General features: G+C 39.2%; 3 protein-coding genes across 3 annotated transcripts; 1 reads left to right on the plus strand and 2 right to left on the minus strand.

Moving 5' to 3' along the window:
- Positions 1-7,368: 7,368 nt before the first annotated feature.
- Positions 7,369-11,084, minus strand: LOC104809983 (protein disulfide isomerase-like 1-3). The gene is made up of 12 exons (XM_010536133.2): positions 10,488-11,084; positions 9,792-9,921; positions 9,401-9,566; positions 9,172-9,290; positions 8,985-9,065; positions 8,730-8,816; positions 8,559-8,633; positions 8,401-8,469; positions 8,227-8,307; positions 8,001-8,135; positions 7,842-7,898; positions 7,369-7,701 (listed from the first exon to the last, which is right to left on the minus strand). The coding sequence occupies exons 1-12, from the start codon at positions 11,057-11,059 to the stop codon at positions 7,510-7,512; spliced, it is 1,764 nt and encodes a 587-aa protein (XP_010534435.1). The 5' UTR covers positions 11,060-11,084; the 3' UTR covers positions 7,369-7,509.
- Positions 11,085-12,300: 1,216 nt separating this feature from the next.
- LOC104809986 lies at positions 12,301-15,062 on the minus strand. The gene is made up of 7 exons (XM_010536135.1): positions 14,922-15,062; positions 14,244-14,718; positions 13,868-13,985; positions 13,553-13,659; positions 13,344-13,429; positions 12,727-12,872; positions 12,301-12,550 (listed from the first exon to the last, which is right to left on the minus strand). Exons 1-7 carry the CDS (start codon positions 15,010-15,012, stop codon positions 12,497-12,499), a joined length of 1,077 nt encoding a protein of 358 aa, XP_010534437.1. The 5' UTR covers positions 15,013-15,062; the 3' UTR covers positions 12,301-12,496.
- A 42-nt stretch (positions 15,063-15,104) lies between these two features.
- Positions 15,105-18,485, plus strand: LOC104809984 (pentatricopeptide repeat-containing protein At3g54980, mitochondrial). Its single transcript, XM_010536134.1, has 3 exons — positions 15,105-18,015; positions 18,116-18,227; positions 18,311-18,485. Exon 1 carries the CDS (start codon positions 15,213-15,215, stop codon positions 17,832-17,834), a length of 2,622 nt encoding a protein of 873 aa, XP_010534436.1. The 5' UTR covers positions 15,105-15,212; the 3' UTR covers positions 17,835-18,015; positions 18,116-18,227; positions 18,311-18,485.
- Positions 18,486-20,175: the final 1,690 nt, after the last annotated feature.

Raw genomic sequence — 20,175 nt, forward strand, 5'->3', positions numbered from 1 at the left:
GGATGGGTTTAATCCATTTGGAATGTCTGGTCCGAATTACTCTCTGTGGCCGGTGATTCTGACACCGTACAATTTGCCTCCGGACATGTGCATGAATAGAGAGTTTTTGTTCCTGTCGATATCCTAGTTCAGCTTCTCGTGGTAGGTGGATCGGTAAATGTTCTATGACATCGAAAAAGGATGGTGGAAATATCTTCTCTAGATTGCACAAGACTAAACTGATATTTTGCTTCAAGATCTCGACATCTTCAACTCGTAACGTCCGACTACATAACTCATGGAAGAATATGCCGATTCCTAAAAGATAAATCAAAATAAAAAAAATTATGTGGAAGTATAACCGTAATATAAAAAATAATATATAGATATATCTATAAAAACTGCTTCAGTAATTAATTAATTCAAACCTGATAAAGCTTCGTGTACATTCTGTGGAAGTATATCGGCAAAGGCAATAGGAAGTAAGCGCTGCATGAAGACGTGGCAATCATGACTTTTCATACCTATCAATTTATTTCCTTCAATATCAACACATCGAGAGATGTTTGAAGAATATCCATCTGGAAATTTCACATCTTCTTTCAACCATTTGAAGAAGTTTCTCTGAGCTTCTCCAGAAACCCGAAATATCGGGACGGGTGCCTTTCCATCCGATGTCAACTCTAGTTCTTTTCGCGAGCAAATTAATTTCAGATCCTTTCTTGAATTGACATTGTCCTTTGATCTTCCGGGAACATTCAGTACCGTATTAATGATGTTATCGAAAAAAATTTTTTCAATATGCATAACATCAAGATTGTGTCGTAACTTATGATGTCTCCAGTAAGGCAATTCCCAAAATATACTTTTTTGTGCAAATTGTGAAAATTACCATACCCTTCTATCTGCAAATGGCCATTCCCGCCGACGTCTGCTGTTTTTGCTAATCCATATGAACTCACGCAATCTTCCAGTCTTTCAAATAGTATTTCATCACCTGTAAGCTCAAGGGGAACAGTGTCATTTACGATCATATTCTTACGAAAATTCTTCTTGTTACGCCGTAACACATGATTGCTCGGGAGAAAACGACGATGACAATCAAACCAGCACATCTTTCTCCCGTTCTGCAACCAAAATGAATCAGTCTCATCCGTGCAATAAGGACAAGCTAGCCGCCCATGTGTTGTCCAGCCAGACAACATTGAATACGCTGAAAAATCACTGATGGTCCACATCAATACGGCACGAAATAAGAAATTTTGCATAATCGACACATCATATGCCTCGGCACCAATGAGCCACAAATTGGTCAACTCTTCAATAAGCGGCTGAAGAAACACATCTAGACTTTTTCTAGGATGTTTAGGCCCCGGCACTAATATCGACAGGAACAAAAACTCTCTATTCATGCACATGTCCGGAGGCAAATTGTACGGTGTCAGAATCACCGGCCACAGAGAGTAATTCGGACCAGACATTCCAAATGGATTAAACCCATCCGTACATAATGTTAAATATACATTTCTAGACTCGCTTGCGAAATCAGGAAATACCTGTTGAAAATGTTTCCAAGCCAATCCATCAGATGGATGATGCATTTCTCCTTCTGGAGTACAATGTTCCGCGTGCCAGCGCATATGTGATGCAGTCTTCTCGGATTGATATAACCGCTTTAATCGATCCGTTAATGGCATATAAAACATTCTTTTAAAAGGAATTAACTTGCCTTTTTTTGAAGATTTCCGTCGTGGTCGGTATCTGTCTTTGTTACAGAACCGACATTGCATCAGATCTGAATCGTCTTTCCAGAAAATCATACAGTTGTTCTCGCACACATCAATCTTCTGATACGGTAAACCCAACGTCCGCATTAAACTCTTAGTTTCATAATAAGATTCAGGTGCAGTGTTACCTTCTGGGAGATAATGTTTAAACATCTGGGTGAAACCGTCCATACACCTTTCTGGAAGATTATAATCTGTCTTCATATTCATCAACTGTGAAGATAATGATAACCTTGAAAGACCTTCGACGCATCCATCGTATATCGCCGTATTCGCCGTATGAAGCATACCATAAAACCTTTTTGCTTCTACGTTGGGTTCCTCCTCCATGTGGGGCGATGGAACAATGTTGGGAAATGCATCACTCACCATTTCCGTGTATGGATTCCTTATTTCTTCTCCAAATGTCATCTCCGACGTCGTATTATTGATTTCTTCATATCCAACCATATGTACATCTTGTGATGATGATGTATCATAGGTTTCTCCATGTGCAAGCCAAACAAAATAATTCGGCATGAAACCTTTACGATATAAGTGATTCCACACTTCACTCAAACTCCGCCATTTTTTATTCTGGCACTTTACACACGGACAAGGCAGCTTTTCGCTCTCCAAATACGACTGATTTGACGTGGCAAACGACATAAAATTTTGCAATCCTTCTTCATATTGCTTTGAGATTTGATTCGTAATAGAATCAATTCTTTCATACATCCATTGTCGAGAATAAAACGACATTTTTTTTTGACACTTTCTATTTTTTTTCTCTTTGGTAAAGAGACTACATGCCGCGGCTGTTAAATAGAGTTCGAACGTGCGACGGAAATGCGACGGAAAGCGACGGACTCCAATATTGCGACGGACGCACAACAGAATGCGACGGAATTAGGTCAAAACGAATAAAACGTGTTTAACTACCTGCGACGCACCGAATCCGTCGCAGTCCCGACGGAAATGTCTGTCCCCATCCGTCGCTACTTCTGTGCGACGCAATATATCCGTCCCACTCCGTCGCATAATTTTCCGACGAAAGTTCGGTCGCAAATATCGGTCGCAGTCCGTCGCAATCCGTCTGACAAAATTACCGACGGAAATATCCGTCGGTTGTTGTCGAAATTTTTCGACGGATTGCGCGACGGGTTACGACGGATGCAAATCCGTCCCATTACCGTCGTTGTCCGTCGCAAATATCTAACGCGACGGAATTTCCGTCGCAACGTCCGTCGGTATATACAGTTTTTCTTGTAGTGTCAAGATAACCGTTTAGAAATGTCGTCTTGACATCCATTTGGTGAATTACAAGATTGTTTATCGATGCAAGAGCGATCAACAATCTAATTGTAGCTATTCTAGCTACTGGTGCATATGTATCGAAGAAATCGATACCTTGTTTTTGTCTAAAACCTTGAGCTACTAGACAGGCCTTGAACTTATCAATAGTTCCATCGACTCTCATCTTCTTTTGAAGATCCATTTGCAACCAATAGGTTTACAACCCAGAGGAGGATCTACTAAGACCCATGTATTGTTACTCATGATGGAATCCATCTCATCATTTATCGCTTCTTTCCAGAAAGCGACATCTCGTGATTTCATCGCTTCATCAAACGTTCTAGGATCTTCCTCGATATTATAGAGGTAAGCAAGTTTAGTCACTATCGACTCGTTTGTACCTTCCACTAAACGGACCAAAGGACTTCTCTTTCCTTATACGTTTACCTCTACGAGGTTCACCTTGTCCGTTATCTTGATCGATTGCTCGACTACTCGAACTAGGTACAGAAATAAGTGGTTTATCCACCGAAGAAAATCGACTTTCGTCGAACAATGCATCTCTCGACTCAATAACCATGTGAACGGTAATGTAGTCGTTTGGTTCTATGACATAGAACCTATAAGTTTTTCTATGTAAAGCATAACCTATATGAAGATGCATTCTACTCCTCGATCACCCAAAGTCTTTCTCTTTGGTTCTGGGACTTTTACAATTGCCCGACAACCCCAAATCCGAAAATAATTCAGATTTGGTTTTCTCTTGTACCATAGTTCATATGGGGTAACCTTGTTCCTTTTCGATGGAACTCGATTTAAAATATAACAAGTCGTTAACATGGCTTCACCCCAAAATCGTTCGCTTAACCCCGAATATGAAAGCATGGAATTAACCATTTCTTTCAAGACCCTATTTTTCCTTTCCGCTACACTGTTTTGTTGCGGTGTGTATGGTGCGGTGGTCTCATGAATCACTCCTACAGATTCAAAATATGTTGGATCATAGTATTCTCCTCCCCTATCAGTCCTAAGCTTCTTGAGCTTAACCCCGAGTTGTAACTCAACTTCGGATTTGTATGCCCTAAACCTATATAGAGCTTCATCTTTAGCATGCAACAAAAATACATAGCAATAACGTGTGGAGTCTTCAATAAAAGTCACTACGTATTTTTTGTTACCTAGAGACGGAGTTCCATGCAAATCACATAAATCACTATGAACTAACTCTAAAAGTTCCGAACTCCGTTCTACACTAGCAAATGAATTACGAGTTATTTTCGTTTTCATGCAAGTTATACACTTATCTTCGTTCATGGCACATAGTGGAATTAAGTCCATCTTTGACATAAGATTTATCCGTTTATAGTGAACATGTCCTAATCTAGCATGCCATAATGTAGAAACATTTGAATCAACAACATACAAAGAAGAAGTGCAAACTTTATTGATACTTAGTTTAAACATATCATTACATAGATAACCCTGCCCCACAAACACTCCTCCTTTAGAGAGGATAAACTTATCAACCTCAAAGACCATCTTGTAGCCAACTCGATTAAGTACACAACCCGACACTAGATTTCTCCTTACATCCGGAGCAAAAAGAACTTCCCTAAGGGTTAATGTCTTTCCAGATGTAAGTAACAACTCTACTTGCCCCTTTCCTTGGACCTTGACCATCGAGTTGTTTCCCATGTAAAGAACGCTTTCGTCTTCTACGACTTCTAGAGTCTTGAAGAGCCAACGTTCTTTACAAATATGTCGAGTTGCTCCCGAATCGATCCACCATGATTGGTCACCCTCCTGAATATGATTTAACTCGTAAATCATAGTAACGAAATTCATATCCGAATTCGTCAAGTAACAATTATTGTTACCTTGAGTGGATTGGTCAAGGATTGGTCAAGGGCTTTGTTTCCTTGACCATGGACACTCTTCTTCTCGTGTTTATTCTTCCACGAGTAGCAATCCCGTTTGAAGTGTCCCGTTTTATTACAAAACCAACATGTCGCGCTCGACTTTGACTTCTTCTTAGGATTATCCTTAGAGGGCTTCTTTCCTTGTCTTTTGACTCCACGTTTCTCATCCTCTACAACATTCACTGTAGTAGGAGGAGAAGCGCTTTTCCCATCTTGCACCCGGAGATCCTCCTCAATGCGAAGATGTGTTCCCAACTGTTCAAGAGACATATCCTCTTTTTTGTGTTTCAGGGAATGCTTGACATCCTTCCAAATCGATGAAAGTTTGTCAACAATGGATCAAACTTTGATGGTTTCATCCATCTGCAGTTTTTGTTGTGTGAATTGACTCAATATCCTTTGTATTTCATGGAATTGATCCATAGTTGGTCTCGAGTCCACCATCTTGTAAGAGTTAAAACTACTTACAAGAAATCTCTTACTAGAGGCATTGTCAGAGACGTATTTAGCCTCCAGCGAATCCCACAGGGCTTTGGCGGTATCTATGTGTTGATAAACATCAAAAAGTTCATCGGACATACCGTTAAGGATGTGGCCGCAACACACGTAATTATCGTTGTCCCATTTGTTCCGCACGCGAGCCGCAACCAATGTCTCCTCTTCGGTTTCTTCCGGTCTAGGAGTGCTTATCACGTAGACGACGTTCATCGTCGTATGGAGGAAATGTATCTTCTTCTGCCACCTTCGAAATCCCACGCCCTCGAACTTGTCAAGTTTGTGAAAGTCTATGGTAAGATCTCTCACAGAAGTAGTCATCCTTGAGTGGATAACATTTTTAGATTGTTATAAATGTGGGATATAAAATGAACAAGAAAAGTAAATTGGGAACCGGATAACTCTTCAAGGCGTAATACACTTTCCTAAAAACGTTATTCCGTCCTATACGAGCAAAGGACTTCCCGGAATACGTTTTTGAGATACAATGAAGAGAGAAATGATCTTAGTTTGCTCTACTAAGAACACAAACACAAGAAATCGCAAGAAGAAGATGAACAAAAAGCTTTTGTGAGTGTTTTGCAAGAACAATCACAAAAGCGCTCTCAAATCTCTCAAAAAACGAATTAGATCTGTTCTATTTCGTGTTAGGATGTCTAGAGGTGTTTATAAACACTCCAAATGTCGAAAGGTATGAAGAAATCGGAAGTTTTTTCCGAACGATCGCGATTTTCCGTTATTTCCGAACTGCTCAGAGAAAACGGGCTGCCCGCCCGTTTTTTCGAGCTACCCGCCCGTTTATTCTCAAACTGTTCAGAAAAAACGGGCTGTCCTCCCGTTTTTTCGAGCTACCGCCCATTTATTTCTGGGCTTTATTCCTAAGAAAAAACAGGCTGTCCACCCATGTTTTTGAGCTACCCTCCCATTTTTTTAGATCACCTTTCACGTTCAAAACCGAACGTAAACTTTTCCGACAAATCCTTAACAACTTAGCCAATTCATGACACGTCTTTTACAAGCATTTAACTCCTCCCTCATATTCTTAATACACGTGAAACATGAATCATTTTGAGAGATTCTAAATTCGCATTCATTTACTCTAAAAATCCCGACAATAAACACAATTAGAAATGACATTTTTGTTAGTTAAACGTTCATTTTTTTTCCAGACACCGTCGTGACTTGGAACTCTTAATGTCAGGACGTCATAAAAGCCGAATGGTCTAAATAAATGGAGTCTGCAGACAATATTCTTTGCTTCTTGGTCTCTCATGTCTCGTCTTCTATACTCTTGTCCGATTTCGTATCACTGCTGCTGGAGTCTGGAATATTCTGTAGGTTTTCAGTATTTTTATTGTCCCGTATCCATTTCATACGAATGGTGGAGCATCTAATGCGGAATACGACGGATTCCACAAGGTGCTCACTACCCGAAATCCGGAATCCGAACACGAAAATTCTGATTTTCCAAATTTAAGATATGGGAACGGATATTCGAAATTTCGGGTTCCATGCTAATCCTTAACTATGAGAGTATCATATTTTCAATCTTGGATTAGTTAGAATATATAATGATCATTTGTATATGTAGCAATAGATCATATTCATGGGAGCGAATTTCACAGTTTGATATCACAGCTTCTTCAAACTCTGTCTTGATGCTACATTGCGCAGAAGAAGAAGAAACGGATAGAAGGAAACTACAATATATCTTCCTTTAAATTGAACAAAATGGACTTTGGACCAATTTTAAAATAAAATTATTATTTTCGCAGCAAAGTGAAAACAATTTCTAATTACAGTGTATGGAGTTTGTTTAAAATATAGTTTCTGATTGCAGTTATTGGTCACAAAATTTACACAAACTGAATGCTACAGTTCAAATTTAATAACCAATTAGATCCATCCGATAATATTGGAGCCGAGAAAACTTCAGATTTTATTTTGTTTTAAATCCAAATCAAAGCATACAAGCCATTTTAAAGTTACAACAAAAATCCCCTCAAAGGCGGTTATCTATTTTGTCTGAAACTAAGGTTTTCTTCTCAGTATCATCACAACTCATCCTTGCCACCACCTTTCCCGGCATCATCTGTTACCGTTGCTTCTCCTTTCGAACCGGCGACCGGTTCAGGAGCTGGCGGTTTAGCAGAGGAGGCCGGTTTCTGGAGTTTAAAAGGGATCGAAGCATGTTTCTTCAGGAACTTGTATATTTCTACCACAGTCCTGTCGGTTTCCACTGTGATCTGTCGGAAAAACAACAACGAATCAGTACTCAGAAGAAACATGACCCAGTTCCTGTTTCAAAACCTGTGGCAACGAAACGATATGAGGAAGGAACAAAGACGAAAGACAAGGAGAAAAGACAGAGTTCATCAGCTCTCACCGGGTCGAAGCTCTTGTTTCCAGCAGGGAAGAAAAGGATTGTCGGATAGCCATCAGCCTGAGTAAGCGAAGAGCCGAACCAAAAAGACGATTAGGGCATTCAATGGTTGTCAGTTCTGTAACATTTTTCTACCTGAATGTCTTTGAATCGAATCAGTACCTTAGCTCTAGGATGCTCATTCGTTGTACCATCCATCTTGGCTATGACAATTGTCTCGATGCCCTTAAGATACTTCCCAAGCTTGTTGTAAGTCGGCTCAAATGCTTGGCAATGGCCACACCAGGGAGCGTATATCTGCGAAACCCCGAAATTTGTAGGTATAACTCGATATAACTAGGAGTAGATGTTCAGTCAAGGGCATTTGTTAGAATGGGAAAAAGATTACCTCGAGAAGGACATCCTTTGACTCGTCAAGAACGATCTCATCAAAGTTGTTGCCAACAACGATCTTAACGTCATCGTCATTCTGTTCTCGATTCAGAAACAAACGGATCAGTACAACCATTAAGGTTACAACAGGTTGGCTTTTATGGATAAGCATAGTTTTCGGATTGCTTACTTTCTCGGGTATCGGATCCGACTTGTAGAATGGCTTAAGTTTGTCTGCCAAGAAATCTTCCCCAAATGTCTGTTGACAAAATACATAAGAAACACATTAACAAGTTGCTTTAAAGGCTTTTATGAAACATATAGCAATGTATTGAAATTGGGTCCAACCTTAATGTTCTCAAGGGTCAATTCACCATCCAGAAGAAACTTCCTCATATCTTCATTTCCGGTGTATACAATCACCTATACATCCAGTCATCAGGATTTTGCTTTATTTTCTCGGATGGAAAACAGAAAGGGAAAAAAACGCGAAACAAGGACTCATCAATAAAAACTTACTTTCGGGTTGGATCCAGTAACACCAAAGAAATCAGAAACTGCTTGTCCATAATCCTCGTTGTCCATTTGCACATAAACAAAGACAAACTGTAACAAAGACGACACAATATCTTAGACTAGATGAATTAAATCTATCGCCCGATTCCTTAATGGAAATTGATCACGACCCATTATTTCGCGGGGCATTTATTTCTCTAATTGCATGCAGAGAATCAGAGATGTAAATTGTCAGCAGAAACAGAAGGAAAATACTACCTTTCCCTTAAGGGCCTTAGCCACCTCCCTGAAACTGGAAAGGTGCTTCTCGGTTTCATTGGCAGTAGCAAAAAGGATAAGCTGACAAAGAAACAACAGAAATCAACACGGGAGAAAGTAGAATAGAATGTCCTCGACATCAATAACAAAGAACGAGAAAAATATCAGCAGAGGGAAGACTTTTTACTTGGTTCTTTATTGGGTTTTCGAAAATAAGCGATGCACTTTCCCTAGTGAAATTGATCACCAAGGGAGCTTTGTTGGCTGACACAAACCCAGCTATATCTGCCTTGGTGAAATTTCCATCTGGAATAAAGAGAACAACGCCACAATCACATAGATCATCGTTACGAAGAACGGTCATGTAGAAGGAATCGGAATTGGGGAAAGGAAAATGAGGTCTTGTGGATTCTAACCGAAACGGGCGAGTTTCTCATCCTCCTTTTTCAAAATAACCAAGGCAGGACGCTTAGCTTCGGACACAATTTCAAATAGCTTTGCAACATCAGGACTCGCGGTTTGGTAAAAGCTAACATCGTCGTCTAACCTGGAAGCAGCTGCAAGCTCTTCACTTTCTGAACCCTGAAAAGATAAAAAGGGCAGAACAATGTATTTTCAGAAGCAACAATCGTGTCGGTCTAAAAGCTTCAGACTTTCCAACAAAACATAACCCTGCAGCAAGCCCCGGAATCATCATCAAGTACATACTATGATTTTTCCAGTTCTTTAGAGAAAAACAATCAACCTGAATCAGATGATTAAAAGAACAAGCAAAAAAAAACATTTCAGAGTTAGAAGAATGAGTACCACTAAGGAGTTGAGGAAACCCAGAACAACTTTACGTTCAGCAGACAAGACACGTTCTGCCTCTTCTGTTGTAGTAATGTTTTGGATGCTTGGACCAGTCTTCTTCTTCACCCACATCACGATTGCATCTCTGCGACCAAACAGCTTTATCCAATTGGACATTGCAGGCGGAATGAATCGATACAAATATCTAAACAGAACTCAGCTAAAGATAGATCCAACCACACAATACATCATCAGGTATCTAACAAAGACACAAAGCCAAACTTGGAATTCATGGTAGATAAGTACTTTATCAAGTATAATTCTTCTTCCTGTACTCCAAATCTGTAAGAGTTTTTCTGTAAGAGTTTTTCGCTAAATGGAGATGCAGTCTTTGTCAATTTGCCCTAAGATCCACAAAATCTCCCATAAATCTCAAGTCAATGCATAGCTCTCTAATCTCAATAATGCCGCAGACGACAAGCTCTATCTTCCTATCAAACAGAGATCTCTTTGAAGCATACCCAATATGCTTGCTATGATGACAAGTCTAATCATTTGCTCTACCAAAATCATTCAGACCAAAAAGCCTCGGAATTTTTCCTCCAGACAAATCCCAGACTGAAAATCCTAAACCAACCAATCTCTTGTTCCAACAAATAGATCCAGAAATAGGTCAGACAAAGCATCAAACTCAAAATCCAATCCCCTTACTTGGTCCTTTCTCCGTCGTATGTCTTCTCCATCTGTCCATCCACAAACAGGAACACTGTCGGAAACCCCTGAACCTCATATTTCTGCGCGAGCTCGCTTTCCTCCGTCGCGTCGACCTTCGCGAGCGCCGCCACGCCCTTCAGCTCCGTCGCCGCCGCCGCATATTCCGGCGCCAGGGCCTGGCAGTGGCCACACCACGGCGCGTAGAACTCCACCATCACGAAGCTGTTGTTCCCGACAAACCCCGTGAAATTCTCCTTCGTCAACACCACCACATCCTTGTCGTCCACCGCCGGAAACTGCGGCTCCTCCTCGTACGCGCCTCCATGATCGTGTCCGCCTTCTCCATCTCCGGCTTCGAGATCCTCGTAGTTCTCGAAGTCCTGGTAATGGAACTGGTCTTGGTCGTCTCCGTAGGGGACATGGGCACGGTCCTTGGCCTCCTCGCTCGCGAGGAAAGCGACGTCTTCGTCGAGATCCGCTTCACCGGCGAGTGAAGGAGACGGTGAAGTGAGGAGAAGAAGAGCGGAGAGGAAGAGAGCGAGGAAGATGCTCGTCGTCGTCGACGCCATTGATAGCGGATCACAAATGCAAAGATGTCGGGGCTTTTCTATATTACAAGGATTTCAGGAAGTATTGAAGATGAAAGCCACGTGGTCGTAGACGATTTGTTGGAGGCAAAACTCCATCGAATGGGAAGTTGACACGTGGCAATCACGAATCACCGTTGACTTAGTAATAGCGGTCGTGGGAGAGTCATGCAGTGGAAGTGTGAGCGAAATGGGAGACGTGCAGACTGTGTTCATATTTTTCTAAAGAAAATTCCCAAAAAAATCATGCAATTATTAGATAACTATCACATTCATCACGAACTTTTAAAATTTCCAAATTCATACTGAATTTGAATTTTTTTTCTAAAAAATCATTCGAAATTTAAATTTTATCAAAAAATCGGGACAGAATTAATTTTGCCACATATGCAGAAAGCGTCTACATGGCGCCTATGTGGCATGTACGTATTCGCCACGTAGGATATACGTGGTGTTAATAATAAAAAATTAAAAAAATTAGAAAAATATAAAAAAATATAAAAAAATGTGAAAAAAATTACAAAAAAAATGTAAAAATTGTAAAAAATGTAAAAAATGTAAAATTGTAAAAACAAATTTTTATCTCGTAATTGAATGATTGTTTTTTGGAAATTTCCCTTTTTTAAAAACCAAATTAAAAATTTATAATTTTTTACAATTTTTTTTTACAATTTTTTACATTTTATGAAAATGTTTTACATTTTTTTACAATTTTACATTTTTTTTACAATTTTTACAATTTTTATAATTTGCATTTTTTTACAATTTTTTACAGTTTTTATAATTTTTATATTTTTTGAAAATGTTTTACAATTTTATATTTTTTACAATTTTTACATTTTTTTGTAATTTTTCACATTTTTTATAATTTGTTTTACATTTTTTCCAATTTTGTTTTAATTTTTTATTATTAATGTCATATGTATCCTATATGGCAAACACGTACATGCCACGTAGGTGCCATGTAGGCGCTTTCTGCCTACGTGGCAAAATTAATTCTGGTCCGATGAGGATTTTGTTAAAATTTAAATTTTGAATGATTTTTTAGAGAAAAATTTCAAATTCAGTATGAATTTGGAAATTTTAAAAGTTCGTGATGAATGTGATAGTTATCTCATAATTAGATGATTTTTTTGGGAATTTCCCTTTTCTAAATTAGCATATCAATCAATAATCAATACACATACACATATAGATGCAAAACTGTACTCTATTGGTATTTTTCTAAATGAGCATATTATATATATATGAATGAGAATCTCAGATCTGAGAGATTTATTTATGAAATTACACAAGAAAGCTAAAGAAGCAATTCACTATTGCCTATTGGGTACGAACAAAAAAAAAACATAACCAAATAAAAATCCAATCTTTGAAGTAAAATATGAAGATTATTAGGTTTTGGCAAAAGGGGGTTCCTTAGAAGTAGCTCAATGGGTAACCTTCTCTGTTTCCTCTCCTCATTATCTCCTTCTGCTCCAAAAAAAAGTTCCAGTGACACTGGTCAGTTCAACAAAAACTCGAACTTTGATTCATTTTCATAGAAGAGACAGACAAAGTTTACGCCTTTAGATGGATCCGATGTCTTAACTCGAAACCAAACTGAACTAGTCGAAGGTTGAGATCGAGAGAACAGTGTAACAAGTTACCTGGATCAGTTCAGTGATCATTCCGGGTCCATCTCGAAACCTTTTCTCCTTCCATTCAACTTCCTCGGGTTTTTCCGAAGGAAACGATTCCCATGAAGTTATCGGTACTTTGATGATCTCAACATGCTGCACAACTCTTAGACTACCTGGATCCGACAATGGTTGTAACATGAAGATCTTAGTTTGGTAAGGAAAAAAATCCGAAAACTGTGACTTGCTTAACTGTACTACAAGTACAATGAACATAGGTCGGGTATCTTTAAAATCTAGGGGATAAAAAGTCATTTTACTATGCAGCCGGATATCGATAGACAATATCCGAACCTCGAACTCGACCTGATTTTCGGGTTTTCCTCACGCTATAACCCGATCTCATCTTATAATCATATAGTGTTCGGGTACCCATATTTCGGGGTTTTTTCCCCATGGCCCTACAATGAAGTCCTAAAACTAACCCCAGCCAGCTGCAACAAAAGCTTTCAACTTTGAGGTCGTTCTTACCAGTACAGATTATCTTTTTCAATAGACGGATTTCGGGTATATTTCAGGTACCCATATTTTGGGTATATGTAATGAGATGATTGAGGATGGAAAGTAGAAAGATTTTGAGAATCTACTTGTGATGAAGGCTTCTTCCCAAAGTTCATGCTCAGACCACGAAGGCGATATTTCGCGTAATGGAATTCCAATGCTTAAGCACACTCTGAAACCATTAAACCAAGAAAACAAAATATATATATATATATATATGTTCGGATCAAGCCTTTAAACAGATGATAATATAATCAAACAAAATTCGAAATTTGTCACATTCGAAGTCCCTTACTCAATCACAAGCTCCCTTATTACACCAGGAAGCACACCATCAGAGATAGGAGCTGTCTGCACTTCAAACTGACAAAAACTCCCACCAGAGATTTTCCCGGGCTGTTTCTGAAAAAAAAGAGAACCGGAAAAAAGCGTCCAAGGCCGGCCTCAGTGTAGAAATCTATAAATACAGATTTGTGAAAAACCTGTTCTGAATCTTCTGATTCGACGTTCTAATAGCAATTCCTTTTCGTCTGATTTATGCTAGATACAGAAATGAACACAGAAAGAAGAGTGATGGAACAAATAAAGAAGAGTGAAAATTTCTTCCCACCTTGTGGCAAACAACGAAGAAGTTAGTGATGCAGCCCTCCAGCAAATGATCACCATTGTTGGACAAAAGGAGCTCGGTTGCCGAAACAGGTCTCAGCTTCTCCAAAGGCTTCCTTAGCCTGCCTAAGTCAAAATCAGACCGAAACTAAGAAAGAAACAGCTCTCAAAATCTACAAACATGACAGTGCCATAACGATTACAATAACCCATTTTGATTTTCACAAAGGCATGAGCAACTGATCCGTCAAGAATTCAGTTTACAGATACCAACATTCATATGTGAACAAGGCAAGAATCCAACCTTTTAACAACCTTTTAACAAAAAAAAAGAATCCAATCTTTTTATATGATCGAGCAAATGAGCATACAATACTAACCTTACCCAGTCCGAGTATTTAGCAGAGGCAGCATCCCGACCACGACCGGCTAACGCCAAATTTGCGGCGTTTTCACGAACACCAAAGGGGCTAGGACAGTACGACCCGATATGCAACCATACGTCAAGAAACTCCATAACTCTCCTCTCTAGATCACCATTCTCACCATTTATCCTATTCAGCTTCTCCATATCACCACTTACAAGAACCGTCACGGCTATTTCCTCTCCATCATTTCGTCCACGTTCGTGCTGCACAAACTTCAGGGCATTGCTCATAGATCCATTGACGAGGCTACTGATACTCAATTCAGGAACTGGTTGAATAATCGGAAATGGCAAATGCCCAGGACCAAACAGAAACTCAGGCTTTGAGTTCAACAGGATACGAATGGAGCCAGAGAGTCTACTCAAATGTCTCTCCCATAACAACAAGCTTTTTCCGTTGTTGATCGTTCTTGTCGTAGTGTACGCGCCTGCAAATGCTCCAAATCAATAAATTTCTCAAAATTTATACTGAATCCCCGCTCGAAAGCAAATCATGCTGTAGAAATGAACCGAAAATTACAGAGATGAGATCAAACATAGCCGCAATCCGCCGAGAACCCAGAGGAATAACCCAGTAAAATCACGTAAAAAGGTCCTATTTTTCGGTCTTCTAGGAAGAACAGAGACGTACCCGAGTGAGATTGGAGGAAGGTTGAGACCGGAGGAACATCGCCGGAGGGTAAAACGACGCCGTTGTGGAAGAGTAACCTGCAACTCGACATCGTTTTCTTTTCACTGGCTGTCGCCTGTCGGAGAATGAAGCCGATTTAAACTTTTTTTCTTAAATTTTCATTTTTTTTTCTTACCCATGGGAAACTGAAAACGACATCGTTCAATTACTCTGAACGAAGTAGGGTTTAAGCCTCGTCTCTCCCAAACGAATTACACCACCTAAATCTTCTTCGTCGTTTCAAGACCATTGATGAGGAAAATGAGATCTTCCTTTGCTCCCAAACGAATCTCTCCACCTAATCTTCTTCGTTGTTTGATAAACCCTAAACCCTTTTGTTCACATTCTCGACTTCCCAATGCACCCGATGATCCAATTCCCGACGCTGATTCTACCGGGAAAATCATGCCGAACCCAGGCTCCGCCGGGAAACCCATCCACGGACCCGCTTGTCCTAAACAAACATTAGACTCCGCGTCATTGGACCATGTACCTTACCTCTTCAGCGCCAAACACGGAGGCGACGAAATGAACGAGGCGCGTGTGATCGACGCGCTTCTGGGTTACAAGAACGACGCACCAACGGCTCGTCGGTACTACAATTGGTCCAAGCCGAGGTGTGGGTTCGACGAAGGCGGCGACGTGTTCTGGGTACTGATCCATGTTCTTGTTGGTTCCCGCGAGACGTTCCGTCCCGCCAGAAATTTGCTCATACGGTACGTTTCCAAGTGTCCAACGCGAAAGCCGAGCGTAGCAGTTAAAGACATGATGGATTGCGCTGAAAAGTTTGGGTTTGAGCTAAATTTGCGAGCTTTTGATTACTTACTGAATGGTTATATCCGATGTGGGCGTGTGGATGATGCCGTAGATTGCTTCAATCTAATGATAGAGCGAAATATGATCCCTTTCGTTAAGTCTATGAACAGTCTTCTTAGTGCTTTGGTTAGAAGGAATTCCATGGATGATGCTCGAAGACTGTATAGTCAGATGGTTGTCGTAGGTGTTACGGGTGATTGCTTTACGATCCAGTTGTTCATGCGAGCGAGCTTGAGAAAAGGAAAGCCTGAAGAGGCTGTGGAGATTTTCAATGATGCTAAGAATAGAGGAGCCGGGCCTGATGGATCAATGTATAATCTTGCTATTCAGGCAGCGTGCAAGATGTCGAATTTGAGCATGGCTTTTGGTTTGTTGACAGAGATGAGAGAGAAAGCGTTTTTGCCGTCACAGGAAACGTATACCAATGCGATAATGGCTTCCATGAGGGGGAGAAACATGGTGGAGGCCTTGAGGTTGAAGGACGAGATGGTGAGTTGTGGGATACCGATGAATGTAATTGCTGTGACGAGTCTGGTTAAAGGGCACTGTGAAAAGGGCGACATGGTTAGGGCTTTTGATTTGTTTAACGAGATGAAGGAGAAGGGACCGTCCCCGAACGAGTTTACTTTCTCGGTATTGATAGAATGGTGCACTAGGAATGGGGATATGGAAAAAGCCGTTGAGCTATACGATGAAATGAAAATCTTAGGTGTTCCTCTTTCCGTCTTTCATGTCAACTCAATGATTCAGGGGTATTTGATATCTCGAACTCCGGAAAAGGCACTGAAAATGTTTGATGAATCTGTTGAAGCTGGTGTTGCAAATACTTTCATCTGTAACAGTATTTTGTCATGGTTTTGCAAGCAAGGTAAGATAGATGAAGCTATGAAGTTAGTAAGTATGATGGAGAGTAAAGGTATTGAACCTAATGTTGTTTCTTACAACAATATGATGCTTGCCCATTTCAAAGCGAAAAACATGGAGGAAGCCCGTGTTGTTTTCGAAAAGATGCTGGAGAAGGGTATAAAGCCGAATAACTTCACTTATTCCATTTTGATTGACGGATATTCCAAGAACGGTGATATACAGAAGGCTATTGATGTCTTGAATCTGATAGATTCTTCTAATGTCACTCCCAATGAGTTTGTGTACAACAGTTTTATCAACGGTTTGTGCAAAGCCGGTAGGACATCTAATGCAAGAGATGCATTGAGAAAGTTTATCGGTGAAATGGGTTTTGGCCCGAGTGTCATGACTTACAACAGTATCATAGATGGGTTTGTCAAAGGAGGCAAGCTTGATTCCGCGATTGCTACTTACAGGGAGATGTGTGTCAATGGAGTTTCCCCCACTGTTGTAACCTATACAAGCTTGATCCATGGGTGTTTCAAATCTAATAAGACAGATCTTGTGCTGAAATTGAGGAATGAAATGAAAGACAAGGGTATCAAACCAGACATTCCGGTCTATGGTGCTCTAATAGACGGTTTTGTGAAAAAACATGACATGGAAAATGCGTCTGCTCTGTTCTCTGAGCTCCTCGAATTAGGGTTATATCCATCAGTGGCTATTTACAATAGCTTGATTTCGGGATACCGTAATCTTGGAAATATGGATGCAGCGCTTGATTTGTACAAGAAAATGACGAGTGACGGTATACGTTGTGATCTTCCAATGTATACAACACTGATCGATGGGTGTTTGAAGGAGAGAAAGTTGGATGTTGCTTCAGATTTGTACTCGAAAATGCTTGAAGAGGGTATTCAACCTGATGAAGTCATGTCTACTGCACTTGTCACTGGTCTCTGTAAGAAAGGGCAGCTGGAGAAAGCACGTAAAAGTTTCGAAGAGATGGGGAAGAAGGATATGACTCCGAACATTCTTATATATACTGCCCTGATCGCGGAATATTTCAGGGAAGGAAATCTGGCAAAGGCTTTCGCACTTCATGATGAGATGCTTGATAAGGGTCTTACGCCTGATGGCTGTACATATGATATTCTCTTTGGCAAGAAACTCGGTGGGTTAAATTCTCATTCCGCTACTGGAAATATATAGTCCGGACTGCGCGAGGTATGTGCTGTCCGTTTCTCGTGCTCGTATAGTTTCACTTGCTTGAAATTTCGGAGGGCTCATACGAGAAAGGGGAACTCAATACTGTTCTGCTAATTCCATACGCAAGGCAAGTCAGGTCTCAGAATTCTGCGAGAACTACAAAATGGGGACCCTTGTTTTATCGGTAACGTTCCCTCGAAACTTTTCGATATTTCTTTTTACGGTACCGCTTAAGCAAGATGCTTTGTTTGTCTCTTAACGCCACCACGGTTTGGATGTTGCAGTTCTGCCATGGTGATTGAGCGCATCGTGTGTAAACAGCATAGGCATCCGTGTCCCGACGGGTGAGGACGGGGAAAAGGGTGATGCCGATATGCCGAAGCAAACACTTACATGGTATGTATAGATGCAGATTCACGCTGTGGAAATTGTTCTTGGCATCAAAATTATCCATATGATAAGATCCTTTTGTGTTACAGACCTCTGCTTGTCGAGAAGAGATCCTCTGGACATGGAGGCTGATCATCCATTGGAGCATGAACAGGCAGAACTCATAACGGGTTTGGTGTTTTCAGTTAAAGAGTACAGTTCTGTCTCCATGTGTGAACAACTTAACGTTGATTTGTGATCTGCAAAATAATGCAGTAGCTGTAATGTGAAAATCGCCTAATGGTCAAATCACTCATAGACAGAGAAAAAAGAAAGATAAAAACAAATAACGAAACAGATAAAAGATTAAAAAAATACATATATCAATTATAATTTTTTAAGTATACATGTTTTAAAAGATCTCTTCTTTATATATATTTCAGTTTTGTGATTTTATATATGCATATCGAATTAAAAGACATAATTTCGGCATGTTTTGGATTTGACCGAGCAAATTTGTGGGTCATAGTAATGTCTCCGTTAAGTCGACATTTCGATATTCGGTTCGGATTCGAATAGGAAATGGTTTCCTTCAGTTCTTTCGACAAGAACAGGTATCAATCGGTTATTATATTACATTCATTACAGTTCGATTTCGGTTTCAATTTTTATTTAAAAAAAAAATACGATTTTTCAGATTTTTTAAAATTCGATTTGATTCGATTTAATTCTAGAAAATTCAATTTTTTCTAAAATTAATACCGTTCAAAAATTTTGGAATGGAATCGAACCAAAGGTCCATCTTAGCCTCCTCTTCTCCCAAGAATCAATTAGGTTGCAGTTGCATCAAAAAAACGAGAGAGGACGAATCGCTAAGCATTGCTTTTAGACATATTATTTTATGCGTAAAGAAAGATAATTTAGAGAGAGTATATTGTTTTTTATTAACATAAATCAACATTATTAATCTTTATTTCAACCACTAAGCCGTGGCCGTTCCAATAATCGCTTATATTTACTTGTTCTTAAACCATTTTTTTGCTGCTTGTTTTTATTTTGTAAAATAAATTATCTCGATTGGAGAACCGATTATAATCATCTTATGATATTTATAATCCCTATATCAACTTAGCAGTGTCAAAAAAGCCCGATACCCAACCCAAACTCGTTCATAAAATTTTTGGGCTTAGACTACAAAAATCAAAGCCCATTCGTATATCGATCCGGATCAGTCCGGTCCGAAAAATATGGGTCAAAAACGGGTTCGAGTCAGACCGACCCGATTAAAATTTAAATTATATATAGACAAATACATATGCATATATGTACATATTTATTCAGTCTTTTATATATATATATGTAATATACATGTATAAGAAAAAAATATAAACAATTATATAATATAGAAAATTATTAAAAAAAACTAAAAACTTGTTTAATACTAAATAATTTAGGATGTAATATTTTTAAAATAATATTCAAAATTATATTATCATTAGTTTCAAATATTTATTCTCATTTAAAAATATAATAATTTAATATTTTAAAAAAAATATTACCATATAAGATTAAAGAATTCGAATTTTATATTTTATAATATCAAAATATATAATAATTTTATTACGGATTTTTATCTTTTTTATTATCACAAAATGTATGGAAGCTTTTATATTTTAATTATCTTAACTTATTTTATAATTTATATTTTATATTTTTTTATATTCAAGTTCGAAATCAGACACGAACTGAAAAAAGGCCAATAGAACCGGGTATTGAGCCGAAAATTTTAGACCCGATCATGTTTTGGGCCGAGCCGATACGACCCGTAAATATTTGAACTTGTGTCGGACTCGAGTGGAACCGGCTCGCATTTTGACATCCCTAATCCTACGGTTAAAATTCAGCCCTTTCAACTAAAATGACCAAAATAAAAAGAAGTTATTGCCAAATGACTATTGTTAAAAAAAAAATCGAA

This window comes from Tarenaya hassleriana, unplaced genomic scaffold (genome assembly GCF_000463585.1).
Source record: "Tarenaya hassleriana unplaced genomic scaffold, ASM46358v1 Cleome17, whole genome shotgun sequence".
In the NCBI taxonomy this organism is placed as follows: Eukaryota; Viridiplantae; Streptophyta; class Magnoliopsida; order Brassicales; family Cleomaceae; genus Tarenaya; species Tarenaya hassleriana.